Consider the following 11297-nt stretch of genomic DNA (forward strand, 5'->3'; position numbering starts at 1 on the left):
GAAAAAGCACAACATTTCCACCAAATATATTAAGCAGCACAACAGCAAATCAGCAAATTAGAATAATTTTGTGCGAAACTGAAGACTGGAGTAATGATGCTAAGAATCTTTGCATCACAAGAATAAATCACATACTAAATTATGTTCAAATACAAAACTGTTATTTTACGTTGTAATAATATTTCACAATATTACTTTTTTCAAAAACATTACAAATCTTACTGACCACATACTTTTGAATGGTAGTGTAAATAGACAATTGTACAACGTTTGATTCCAAACCAAACCTCTCTTTGTTTCTTTTCTCTATTTCTCTCTTGACAGGTTGCGTCTAGCACGTATGAACGAGGAGATGCGCGAGTCGGAGGGTCCGTTCGGTCAGCCAGGTCAATATTCTAGCAACAGTCCCACAGAGCAGCAGTATAAGAAATGCATACAAGAGTTTATCTGTCTCAACATAGCCGAGTGCTAGAGAGCCCAGCGTAGCGCTTCTTTCCCATCATTCCCACCAAGAACTGATATGTGTTTGTGTTCATCTGTAAAGACGGGCCAGGCTTGATGGGAATTCCAGCTAAACCAGCTTCAGATGGTTTTAGATGGTTGCAATCTGGTTGGACCAAGCTGGTATAGGTGGTTGATATCTTGAATCTTTCTCAAACTGGTTAGGTCTAGTTTTCCATGTCCCAGATCTGGTTACCTTGCTTGACCAGTTCACATGCTGCAGACTTCAGATTAGTCACAAGACTGACTGGCCATCATAGTTTGGCCTAATAAGCAGTGAAGTTACTCATTTCAAGAGTATCACTCTTTATAAAATGAAGGTTACCTGTAATTGTGGTGGTATTTTGTCAAATACCAATTACACAGACTATCACACTCAGTGATCTTACAGAGCCCTTACTAGTGTTTCCTAGTCGTTTAATGAACTAACCTGCAGCTGTCCATCTACTCTAACTGTGTTCTTCTAGTGGCATTTTTCTACACATGGTTTAAACAGGGATGGGGCACTTAAAACTGTGTTTTGTGCTTGCAAACGCATGAGAGAGAGTGGGATCAAAAACTGTGATGTATAAAATGTCTAATCTTCTAATCTACTAACTGACCTTTTTGTTGACTGATAGGCCACTGTTATGCACTTTTTCTTCACTCCACTGTCGTTTCTGTTTGCTTTTTTCGGATGATGGTTTATAAAATGGTTCAAAAACTGGATTTTTATGCTTTTTTTGAGAACCGCCCAGAGCAATAGTGCAATGATACAACATGATTTTTATTTATTTTTTATTTTTTTTTGTACTGTGGAAACCGATTGTATTTTTGTAATTTGAAATACTTTATTTATTTTACCGTTCACAACCAAACTTGAGTTCAGACACCAAAATCCGAAAGGCCAATTTAATTAATGAGGGTTAAATTCAACAATCACTGTTCAGAAAGTTTGGGGTCAGTAAGATTTTGTAATGTTAAGTCGCTTATGCCCATCAAGGATGCATATATTTTATGAAAAATACAGTAAAAATGTATGTAAATTATTATTACAGTTTAATATAACTGTTTTGTATTTTAATGTATTTTTAAATGTAATTTATTCCTGTGATTAAAGCTGAATTTTCAGCATCATTCCTCCAGTCTTCATTGTCACATGATCGTTCAGAAATCATTTGAATATGCTGATTTGGTAATGTTTTATTATAATCAATATAGTAAACAGTTTATATTCTTGTGGAAACCATGATGCATTTTTCAGGGTTTTTTGATAAATAAAAAGTTAAAAGCTTTTAACAGCTTTTTTTTAAATATAAATCTTTCATAACATAAAACTTTTGCATCCTTGCTGAATAAAAGTATAAAAGTATATTATTAAAAAGAATCATACTGACCCAAAACCTCAATGGCAGTGTATGTTAATGTATTTTAATATTGTATTGTTATTTCTGTTAGCTTCACTGCATTGATTTGCTGTTGCTCTGGTTTGTTTGGTTTCCTGCAGCTTTTTTTTCCCCTTTATACTCACAATACAGTCTAACACTACGCCAAAACTTATGAATAAAGGAAGAACTCCCATGATATACGTACATCTTAACTATTGGATGACATCATAAATTAATGTCATATAAACACGATTTATTCCTGGGAGTCATAAATACTCTAGAGCCCAACCATAGACAACAGACAGAAACAGCACTTGTTGAGAGACAATTCATTTCTACATGTGTTGTCTGTAGTTTGTGAGCAGAATAGAGTACTGTAAAGTTTTCCCTGAAATGTTTGGGGTGAAAGCTCATTGCTTGGTGCATCGTCTGTCTGTCTGTCTCTGGCCAATGAAATCATAGCACTTTCTGTTTCACATAAACATTTTGTTTTGTGAATATCAAATGAGTATTACTCCTGAAGTGACAAACATACTGAAATATGTTTCATACTTTTCTTTTCATGTGGGTGTCATTTGTAAAATATGTCTGAATATTGTATAAGTGTGCATTCTTCTGTAAATTAGAACCTCTGCAACTTCTGCTTTTCTTTTAGCTCTGATTCTGCCCTTTTATCTGTTCTCTCTCCTAAACAGAAAAGAGTCCTGACAATAAATGAAACGTGACTGAAGTACTAACTGCTTGTGCTTCTCTTCTCCTGCCTCTTTCTTCTCTATAGTGCTTAGTCCAATATTATATAACCATCTATATTAACTCTTAATCAGCTTACTGATTTTGCTGCTGTAAGTGTTTCTGAGTCAATTCAGTTTTTCTTGTAATGTCTTGTTTAAAGTGTTTTTTTTTTTATTTATTTTTTTTTACCCTCAAATTCGGTTCTTGTGTTTGGGATCCTAGTGACCCTGACCAGTATTAATTTATTAAATAATTAAATAATTGTAATTAAAAGGTCCTCTGACTGAATCAAACTCCAGATCATAAGGGTTAAAGTTATATATTATTTAATAACTGTATAATACAAACACACATTACTGTTCAAAAGTTAAAGAGTTGGTAAAATTTTTATTTTGAATGTTCCTTATGCTTACAGTACATAAGGCAACATCTACTTGATTACAAATGTAGAAAAATTAGTAATGTGAAATATTACGGTTTAAAATAGCTGTTTTCTATTTGAATATATTTAAAAAATTAAATTAATTCCTGTGATCAAAGCTGCATTTTCAGCATCATTCCTCCAGTCTTCAGTGTCACATGATCTTCAGAAATCATTCTGATATATTGATCTGCTGCTCAAGAAACATTTCTGACTATTATCAGTGTTGACAACATTATGCTGCCTAATATTTTGTGAAAAAAAGTCACTATTTAATGCATCCTCGATGAATAAAAGAATTAATTTATTTTAAAAAATTATTATATCATTAAAAAAAAACATTGACAAAAAGGTTGTCCTAGACTTTCATAGTAAGTTTATAAAATCCAATAGAACTTCTGTTTAAACAGAAATGGGACAGAACTCAACTTTTATTTAGAATCTCTCTTTCACTGGTCAGTACCCATCCTGGGAAGACAGGCACAGTCTCCTCATTGTAAATCAAGCAAGAGAAATTCAGAGTTTAGTAAAGTGTTCAACCCCACTCTTTGTCCCCTTTGAAGTTTCAGTTGTTGCCATGGTTACCCAGACAGTACAAATACCCTATACAGCACAAGAAGGCTCATTTTGATGGGGCTGCATAGTGCTCTTTCTGTCCCTTATATTTGAACTCTAAATCCCCCCCCCCCCCCAGTAATGGATTAGATCTCCATACTTGACCATTCAGAGAACTGCTTCTGCCTTAGTAAGACTTCTAAAATAATACAAAAGCATCCATTCACATGACCGCTGCATTTCAGGAGTTATATGTACAGTTACATTAACTGTGTTTGATCCCATTTTAGGTGACACCACATACCTGGATATTTTCCGAGAGTTTTCCCATATGGCATCCCACAATCCTGAGAAGCTGAAACGGAGGAGTGTTCACTTCCGTCACTCCTTCAGGTAGTTAGATGATATCTATTGGGCATCTGTAAAAAAAAAAATTATATATATATATATATATATATATATATATATATATATATATATATATATATACATAAAATATGTTTTTCTTTTTTAATCTAGAGTGTGACCGATCAACTCTTTTAAACTTTGGACACCAATCAAGCTGGAGCAGAAGACACTTTGACTGGCTGATATTATAAGTGTAATGTGGATGAGTGTGAAGGACTTTAAACAATAATTTTGGTTGTCTTGAATGTTTGCAATGATTTTAATGCTATTTTGTATCTTTATGGGGTCAGCTGGTCTAGTCCCCAATGTTTGGTGTTTATTAACCATTGTGAGTAACTGGCACTTAATTAAGCACTAAATGTCAAAGCATTTGTCATTTATGGTTTCACTGTTAAAACGTATAATCAAACAAATCATGCATGAGTGCTTTCTCATTTTATATTTCATCTCAATGCTATTACAAACATCACTATTATTATGCTCTATAATGAAAAATATCCAGTGCTGGTTATTGTTTCTGTTTTATAAAGCCGTTGAAGTGATAAGGAAGCTGTATTTGGAGAATCAGCAGTGATATTGTCTGTTGCTGTAGTGATGAATGTACTGTTTTGTATTCGACTATGCTGGTGTAGTCTATATATTTACAGCCACTATAAATCATTGCAAATTCAAATACAGATATTGTATATTGTCTTTTCAGATGCAATTGATAATATATCATAAAAGTATGGTATTTTGTTAAAAAATGCAAAAACATTGAGTGGACCTTTTGTGGTGGGAAATAAATATGTCAGAACAACCTGCTGGTTTCCTTGGGATAAAATTTTTTACAATTTTGTTGCATAATAACCCTGGGTTATTACATGTAACACATCAGTTAAGGGAGATAAACTTTTATATAATTGTATTGTTACAGTATATCCTCCATAAAAAATGTCATTTTCAGTTTCACAATTTCATGTATTTTGGCTGAAAAAAAAGTGAGTTTGGCCATTAAGATGGGCCAGTCATTTGACAGACAATAAGGACTGAGAGTTGCCTTAGGTGTTCACATGAAGTTAGGTTTGATATTTCAGCTATTCCAGAGGAACGAATCACTCTTGTGAACCGATTCTTTTGTAGTCCGATTAACTGTTTCTTTATAGTGAATTAAATACTGTTCGACAAGTAAACCGATTCCCGAACGAATGAATTGTGTGAGTCGGTTCTGAAAGTGAATCATAAAATTATAGGCCTATACAGTAGGATTCCTAAACGAGTGGCTCTTAAGAGTCGGTTCTTTATAGTGACTCTAACAAACAGGTTCCCGATTCCCGTGAGAATGACTCTGGTGACTCGGTTCTTTAGACCACAATCACTCTGTATAAAAAAAATAGTATTAATGTAGTGTAAATGTTATAATAGTAGTAGCCTATTATAAAGTATTATTTATTCGGCGAGATACTGCATACATTTTTTTTCTTATTTCAAACATTTCTTCATTTTAAAATCCCATTCGTAATTCTAAATCCATATTACATTTCACACGTGAATCCAACTCGCTCATGTTTTTTTATCGGCCCAATCGTTTAAGACATTTATTTTGAAAGGCGTCCGAAGCGCTCTTAAGAACTTTTATTTGCTCCTTTACCTCATCACTTCCTGGTTTTGCGGCCGCCATATTGGCATGGGGAATAGATGACAATTTCACCTTAGCCGAAGAGCTACGTTTTTTGTTATTTTAGAAAGTTTATCAGGAGCGTATTCACTCTGAAATAAAAGGGATATCGATATATCATCCCAGTTTTACCGTGGTGGATCCCGTGGAGGGCGTTGAAAGAGGTGAGACTGAACCGTTAAAAAAAAAATCCACTTCCAGTGTCCGTGCGAGGCTGTGTTTTAAACCCTAGTAAACTATCTACCTAGACAGCATTTGTTGTCATAATGTAAAACTGAACGTTTAGAATGATGATGTCTTGATATGCATCTCACTAGTGTTTAAAACACACTTCTTGTCTATGTTTGAGCGCCCTGTTTACTCCTATCGTTGTTGTTTAGTCATATTTACACCCGGTTTTCAGTGTTATTGTCTTATTTTTGCTACAGATGCAGACTATTAAGGTGTTAATCGCGAAGTAAACATATTTCACCATGTTGTTTTAAATGACAGTTTTTGGAAACAATGTGTTGGCAATTCATGTTAACAGTCATGATCTATGTAGTTTTGATGTATCTCAGGCTATATATAAACTTGTAAATCTTCTGTTTGACATATTTGTCTCATTTATGAGCACTAGGAAGTGTTCAGACTGTATTGTGTAACTGAGAGTGCCATGTAATTTTACAGATGAGCAACAACTTAAACAAGAGGGCCCCAACCACAGCAACACAGCGGTTAAAACAGGATTACCTGCGCATCAAGAAAGATCCAGTCCCTTACATCTGTGCTGAACCTCTGCCCTCCAACATTTTGGAATGGTACATTTGATTTCCTTCAACCACATTTTTTATATGTTATATGCATAGTCACACACAAACTCACTACCTTTCTGAAAGTTTGGAATAATTAACACTTTTTAATGTTTTTGAAAGAAGTCTCTTATGCTCACCAAGGCCGCATTTATTTAATAGAAAAATACAGTAAAAATAGATTATATATTTTTACAGTTTAAAATAGTTGTTTTCAGTTGTAATATATTTTTAAAATCTGATTAATTTTCATTATATTATTATTTTTATATGTTATTATTATTATTTTGTGGAAACTGAGATACACTACCATTCAAAAGTTTTTTTTTATTATTTTATTTTTATTTAAGTAAAATTAATACTTTTATTGTGCAGGGACATATTCAATTGACCAAACGTGTCAATAAAGGCATTTATAATGTTACAAAAGATTTTATTTCAACTAAATTATTTTAAATGTTCTATTCGTCAAAGACTGTATAATGGTTTCCACAAAATAGCAATCAGATAAAAAACTGATAATAATAAGAACTGTTTATAATAATAATAAGAACCATTATTAAAATGTACCAAATCAGAATATTAAAAAGGACTTCTATCACATATTATAATCTACATGAAAGACTTTATATGATTAGATACTACGATGATCTCATCTCTGGCTTACTTCTCTTTCAGGCATTATCTAGTGCGTGGCCCTGAGAAAACTCCATATGAAGGTAATTTCCTACTTTCATTTCACATTAGTGCTTCCTTTTATCAAACTGTGCAGTTTCTGCTTCATTTTGACTTGTCTTTTGTATTTCATAGGTGGCTACTATCATGGCAAACTCATTTTCCCACGGGAATTCCCATTCAAACCACCAAGCATATACATGATCACACCCAACGGCAGATTTAAGTGTAATACAAGGTACACAGCCTCAAACTTTCAGTTTCTTTGTAAGACCTTTATTTAAGCACTAAGGTATGTAAGCTTGGTTATTTTTAAGCTTAAGCTCCTTGTTAAGCAAGGCACAGCCGTCAGTGCCTTACTGCTTGTATGAAATGTTTACTATATAATACAATTATGTCCTTAAAACATTCCTTTATGAAGCACACTCATTAAGTGCCATGTCCATGGTTCAATGCGCTGCAGAGTTTAGCTCCAGCCCTGTGATTTTCTAATGATCCTGAAGACGTTGATGAGCTTGCTCAGGTGTGTTTGATTAGGGTTAGAGCTAAACTCTGCAGGAAAGTGGATCTTCTGGGCTAGGTTTGAGGATCCCTGATGTTAACTAATGTTGGCGTCTGTGGGTGCTACTGCTGCACGCGTTTTCCTTCATGGTTGTTACTGTATTGTGAGTTTTTGCTTAGTTTGAACTCTGAATCGATCAAACAGCATCTACATCTGTTTCTTCAGAAGTCAGATGAACAATACAATTCCTTCATAATGACTTGTGGCGTTCTCTTTCGCTTTCAGGTTGTGTCTTTCCATCACAGATTTTCACCCTGACACGTGGAACCCGGCGTGGTCCGTATCCACCATCTTAACCGGCCTCCTGAGCTTCATGGTTGAAAAAGGGCCGACTCTCGGCAGTATAGAAACCTCTGACTTCACAGTGAGTGTCACGCTGATTTCCAATCACACCGAAGTGCCATTTTTAACTTTTTCTTAAAGGAATAATTGATCCAAGTGAATAAATTATCACAGATTTGTTTTATTTTATTTTCATTTTTGAAAAGCCGTGTTTGCTTTTAATATGTTCCCTGCAGAAAAGACAGTTGGCTTCGCAGAGTCTTGCTTTCAACATCAAGGACAAAGTCTTTTGTGAACTGTTTCCAGATGTTGTTGAAGTAAGTAGATTGCCAGACTTCCTCACAGATGAATACGTGATCAGTAAACACATTCTTATAACAAATATATTAACACTTGATCCCTTTCACCCCTCTTTAAACAGGAAATCAAGCAGAAGCAGCGTATGCAGGAGGAGCTCAGGTCCCGCTCGCAGGCGCTGCCTCTCCCCGATGTGGTGCCGGATGGCGAAGCCCACCATGCGCAAAACGGCCACCTTCCCCTGAACGGGCATCTGCCCCCCGGTGCGGCACACCCACCCGACCTCCAGCAGGTCAACCGTAACCATGGACTCCTGGGTGGAGCGCTCGCTAATTTGTTCGTCATTGTAGGTTTTGCTGCTTTCGCCTACACGGTCAAGTACGTTCTGCGGAGCATCGCGCAGGAATGAATCGCCCAATGAGAAACACCGACCTGAGGAACGAGAGGCTGGTGCTGATCTCACGACCAAAATAGGTAGCGAGAAATCAAAAGGGTTTTCTCACAACCAAATAAAATGAAGCAGTGTCCCGTTAATGAAATTGAGAGCTTGGTGATTTCCTCCACAGTGGCGACGACCAGATCTTGTGTGTAACGGCCACCTAAAGGGCAAGGTCACATGAAATGATGGCTTCATTAACATCTAAGGAAATAAAATTTTAAAAAAGCAAATTTTCTACCTTACCCAATTCCCAGAAGAAGCCAACTTCATATGACTGAAATTAATCCAAGTGGGCTTTTTTAGGGCCTGAATCAGTGTTTGTTGTTTTTCACGTTTCTCATTGATCTTTAAGATTTTAGAATCTGTGCATATAGGGCACAGAGTTTTTAAGATTGAAAGAGAAAAAGCCCAATCTTTCCTTAAAAAACGACACAAGATCATTTCTGAAGTGTCACAGCAATTATTGCTGTGATGAAAATCACTCTTTTATTTAATGGAAATGGCTCAACTGTAAACATGCTTTACCAATAGAAATTTGTTCTTAAATGCATTTGTGCTCGCTTGCACTACGCCGACAGTAAAAAACAGTTAGGCGAGGAAAGACAAGATGTAAAATGATTTATTTGTCTTTTGTTTGTCTGTGATGCAGCGCTCCAGGTGAACATTAACTTTCTTTTAGAAGGGGGCACTGTTGGCCAAAAGAAAAGCTTTTTTTTTTTTCAGGCCATGTAACACTATAAATTGTTTTTGTGCAATATATAGTATTGTCAGGACTACTTGGCTTTCTTGATACACAGCACTTCTTTTCTTTTCAAGGGTTGTGATTTATGCAATAATTCTTAAGAAATCTAAATATCATTTACATTTTTGTTATTAAGCAGGCGAATATGCATTTAATTCTTACCTTCCCTGTTGTACTGTGAGATCTTTGGTTGTGTTCATTAGGACAAGTACTTTGAGTTGCACAAATAATTGACATCAAAACTTGCAAGTCTAAGTCCAGTTTGCGGAGACCTACATGCACTGCAAAACATCTCTTTCTGGGTCAGAATGGTCGTATTGCTGCTCATTCGGACTGGTGGGGAATTAATGCTCTCTTTGTACCAGTATGTTCTGGTCTCCCAAATTCAAGTGTTCTAATGCCCCCGAATTCTAGCAGTAATATTTTTTTTCAGCACCTCCATGAACAATGTTGATCGATATCCTTTCCTTTAGAGGGGTGTGTTATCAGAGATAGTCATGTTGTGTTTACATTTTGAATAAATAATATTCTGTTAAAGAAAGCAGTCCTTCGTGTGTGATTCAAATCCAGTTCTTGCCATTTGACAGAAGACGGTAATGCAATGTCAGCAGCAAACCAATTCAGTTTTAATAATTGCACTGTCCATGGAGCGGACCTGACTTACATTTAACTGCTGGTTATATATGCTTTATATAAATGTGTATGGGGAAAATAAAATGATTGAATCTTGAATTCAGTTAAAATACCTCGAGACAAATCAATTCTTAGCCTCATACACTTTATAAACATGTCTTTCATTGAGATTAAATTGCTTTTGAACACTCCTAAGCTCCTAAAGATGTACAAAAAAAAAAGTTTATAAAAATTCCCTAAAACTGTTATACACATGCATACACATGCAAATACTAATTATCCAAATTTTATATAATGTATGTAGTTTTATATTTATATCACTTAAAAAAAAAAACAATTTGAAGAACTTTACCATATGAACACAAAATGCGGAAAACAGTAATGCCGCAGCTACAAGACTGCATCGCTGGCATTTCCCCTAACTTGCATTATCTTGTGAAAGTACATCTCAGGTATAATTCAGCTGTCCGACAAATTCCAAATCGTGTTATTGGAGGTATTAATATCATGGATATTAAGTGTAATAACTCCCATATTAAAAAATGTCTTACTCGTGATGTCATCTGTTTTCCAGAAGCACTCATAAAGGGGAAACAATTTTGTATTATACCTTCCACTGAGAAAATATGGTTGGCAACTAATAAACTTTTACTGCCAAATAAGGCAAAGGAAATACATTTTAAGATACTGCATAGGTACAATCCTTGTAACACATTTATTAACAAGTTTAGAAAAGATGTCTCACCAAAATGTTCTTTTTGTAATTTAGAAAATAAAACACGTACATATTTATTTTGTAATTTTACATATTCTGAAGACTTTTAGAAGCAGGCATCTTTACTGGTTTTTACAATAATTAAAATAGATGAATCTATTATCCTTTTTTTGAATTGAAATACTGGATCAGGTGTAGTTGATAACACCTTAAAGTTGATAATTCTTCTTGGGAAGTTCCATTTACATAAATCATAAATGATGTCCATTACTCCCTTCTTTAAGTTTTTGTTTTTAAAGAACGCAAAATATTTTATGACTCATTGATTTGAATTACTAGGAACAATAAATGTATAAAAACATCCTTCATGTAAAATAATTTTATTTGTAAAAAAAAAAAAAAAATACCGTCCATGATGTATATCTATGTTATATGTATCCCCCTTTTTTGTTTATGTTGTGTTAGATTTTAAGTATCTACGTATGTTTGCTTTTGGAAGAGAAAAAATAAAACGCAAAAA

At 34.7% G+C, this 11297-nt stretch overlaps 2 protein-coding genes across 4 annotated transcripts in view; both read left to right on the forward strand.

Moving 5' to 3' along the window:
* LOC127944990 (arf-GAP with coiled-coil, ANK repeat and PH domain-containing protein 3) overlaps window positions 1-4783 on the forward strand; it is a 52059-nt gene extending 47276 nt beyond the window's left edge. For both annotated transcript variants that reach the window (XM_052541458.1, XM_052541459.1), the window contains exons 24-26: window positions 325-386; window positions 3867-3969; window positions 4096-4783. In XM_052541458.1, coding sequence (XP_052397418.1) covers window positions 325-386; window positions 3867-3969; window positions 4096-4102 — 172 coding nt within the window. In that variant the 3' untranslated portion in view covers window positions 4103-4783. The remainder of the gene's footprint in view (window positions 1-324; window positions 387-3866; window positions 3970-4095) is intronic.
* An 823-nt stretch (window positions 4784-5606) lies between these two features.
* ube2j2 (ubiquitin-conjugating enzyme E2, J2 (UBC6 homolog, yeast)) lies at window positions 5607-9970 on the forward strand. Of its 2 annotated transcripts, XM_052541445.1 has the most exons (8): window positions 5607-5805; window positions 6311-6441; window positions 7111-7151; window positions 7243-7345; window positions 7895-8033; window positions 8188-8268; window positions 8373-8511; window positions 8599-9970. In XM_052541445.1, the coding sequence occupies exons 2-8, from the start codon at window positions 6311-6313 to the stop codon at window positions 8655-8657; spliced, it is 693 nt and encodes a 230-aa protein (XP_052397405.1). In that variant the 5' UTR covers window positions 5607-5805; the 3' UTR covers window positions 8658-9970. The 2 variants fall into 2 exon arrangements, with proteins under 2 accessions (XP_052397405.1, XP_052397404.1); XM_052541444.1 differs by having other exon boundaries at window positions 5608-5805; window positions 8373-9970.
* The last annotated feature ends 1327 nt before the right edge of the window (window positions 9971-11297 follow it).

This window comes from Carassius gibelio, chromosome A23 (genome assembly GCF_023724105.1).
Source record: "Carassius gibelio isolate Cgi1373 ecotype wild population from Czech Republic chromosome A23, carGib1.2-hapl.c, whole genome shotgun sequence".
Classification (NCBI taxonomy): Eukaryota; Metazoa; Chordata; class Actinopteri; order Cypriniformes; family Cyprinidae; genus Carassius; species Carassius gibelio.

Excerpts from the sequence above, each read along its gene's own strand:
- ube2j2 (XM_052541444.1), top strand. The coding sequence starts at position 6,311 with ATGAGCAACAACTTAAACAAGAGGGCCCCAACCACAGCAACACAGCGG. Across the intron at positions 6,442-7,110 it reads CCCTCCAACATTTTGGAATG|GCATTATCTAGTGCGTGGCC; the intron begins GTACATTTGATT and ends CTTCTCTTTCAG. Across the intron at positions 7,346-7,894 it reads AGATTTAAGTGTAATACAAG|GTTGTGTCTTTCCATCACAG; the intron begins GTACACAGCCTC and ends TTTCGCTTTCAG.